The sequence below is a fragment of the Pinus tabuliformis genome, chromosome X (assembly GCF_031772625.1).
Source record: "Pinus tabuliformis cultivar Carrire ecotype Pingquan chromosome X, CPIR1, whole genome shotgun sequence".
Lineage (NCBI taxonomy): Eukaryota > Viridiplantae > Streptophyta > Pinopsida > Pinales > Pinaceae > Pinus > Pinus tabuliformis.
In genome coordinates, this window is record NC_142308.1 from 244,224,808 (window position 1) to 244,226,896 (window position 2,089).

General features: G+C 44.8%; 1 protein-coding gene across 1 annotated transcript; it reads right to left on the reverse strand.

Moving 5' to 3' along the window:
- Window positions 1-314: 314 nt before the first annotated feature.
- Window positions 315-1,832, reverse strand: LOC149139287 (uncharacterized). The gene is made up of 2 exons (XM_089450670.1): window positions 1,166-1,832; window positions 315-697 (listed from the first exon to the last, which is right to left on the reverse strand). Exons 1-2 carry the CDS (start codon window positions 1,830-1,832, stop codon window positions 315-317), a joined length of 1,050 nt encoding a protein of 349 aa, XP_089306796.1.
- Between the last annotated feature and the right edge of the window lie 257 nt (window positions 1,833-2,089).

A 2,089-nucleotide genomic window follows, 5' to 3' on the forward strand; every position in this document is an offset into this window, starting at 1 on the left:
AGACCCCACCCACCCCATCTCTTTGGCATGGAAACGAGGGACCATCTTGTCCAAGCAAAGATCTTTCCCTTTTTATTGCCATTCCACAGGAACCTGTTGCAGATTTGTTGAATTTTTTGTAGGATGCCTTTTGGAATCCATGTGAGGGACATCCAGTAGACTGGGGTGGCCTCAAGTACTGATTTGATCAACAGTAATCTACCAGCTTTTGACAGTAGTCGATGCTGCCAGCAGGTGATCCTTTTTTCAATTTTGTTAATGAGCCAAGTCCAGTGTTCATATTTATATCCATCCGGCCTTAATCTGAAGCCAAGCTATTTAATTCCTTCCAACAAGTTATTTTCCAAGAAGGGGAAGTACTGGATTGCCAGCTGAGTTTCCTGTTGAGTGCATCTCATCATTGATCTGGTGGATTTGTCCCTGTTGATTTCCATGCCCGTGGCTTTACAGAAGAGTAGAAGAATATCATTTAATGCAATAATGTCTCGGACACTACCATTGAGAAAGATGAGAATATCGTCGACAAACAGTAGATGGGTAAGAGAGTACTGTTCAGTGATTTTGAGACCACTGAGTTCACCATTCCTTTTTGCATCCTCAATGAGCCTACTCAGTCCCTCCATAACAATAAGAAAAAGTAGAGGGGAAAGTGGGCAGCCTTGCCTGATTCCCCTGTTGATGTAAAAACGGGCAGAGGCTGCACCATTTATAAGAATGGCAAAGGAGACAGAAGATACACACCCCATAATCCAGTTTATAAACAGATGGGGAAAACCCAGATGGGTGAGAATCATCTTAAGATAGAGCCAGTTTACCTTATCAAAAGCCTTTGCAAGATCAATCTTTAGTGGCACACCTTTGAGGTTCTTCACCTTTATGGAGTGTAATGCTTCCTGGGCAGTGCCTATGGCCTCTTGGATGTGGCGATTTTGGAGGAAAGCAAATTGTTCTGCAGATATATGTGAGGACAGGATAGGTTTAATGCGGTTGGCTATGATTTTGGCAATGATTTTGTAGAGGCAATTACAGAGGGAGATAGGGCGAAAATCATTGAAGGATGTGGGGTCATCGGATTTGGGAATCAAGGCAATGAAGGTCTGGTTCATAGGCGGATGTATGTGCCCCGAGATCCTGCTCTCCTCAACTACTTCCAATAGGTCCTCACCCAGCAGATCATAAAAAGCCAGGTAGAATTCCACTGGCCAGCCATCTGGCCCCGGGCTCTTATCTTTCTTAAACCATTTGAGTGTACTTTCCAGCTCTTGTATAGTGACCGGATTATTGAGGTCTTCAATATCTTCCTGTCCAACAAACCGAGGGAACTTTTCTGCAAGTCTGATGATATCTGGAAGATTTACAACATTCGGCGCCGTGAATAGCCGCTTGAAGTGTGTTACCCCCAAGCTAGCAAGTTGCTGGTGTGTGGTAGCCCATCCATCTGGTTCCCTTGGTAGTCTCCAAATGGTATTTGATGCCTTTCTGCCATTGGCAATGTTGTGAAAGTATTTTGTATTGCTGTCCCCAGCTTTGAGCCAAATGGCTCTGCTTTTAAGTCTCCATAGCTCCTCCTTTTCTTGTAATATCTTTGCTTTTTGCCCAAGCAACTGGTTTAGTTGTGTTTTGGAAGCATCGGAATGATAGCCAGTCCCTCTCTCATCAGTCAATAGAGCTATCTGAGCTTCAGTATCCTTCAGAATCTGTTCGTCTCTGTTCCTCTTTGATCGCGCCCAGGTCTCGGTCATTACTTTGAGCATCTTAAGTCTATCACAAAAATCCAAAGCTTTCCTCTGATCCCTCAGTGGGGGCTGTGATGCCCAGAAATCCGTGACCATCTTGATGTAATCCGGCTCTTGGAGAAAGCCAGCAAAAAATTTAAAGGGAGAACGCGGCTTTGTTTTTTTGTCACTGATCTAAAGTAGAATCGGGTGGTGATCCGATAGCCCCCCAGAGGTGACCCATTGTCTGTATAAGGGAAACATCTGTGTCAGTTCCTCATGCATCATATATCTGTCCAGTCACCGCCCCAGAGCGGCCTCTCCTGTACGCTGATTGTGCCAAGTAGGAAGCTTCTTGTTCATGGGGATATCCA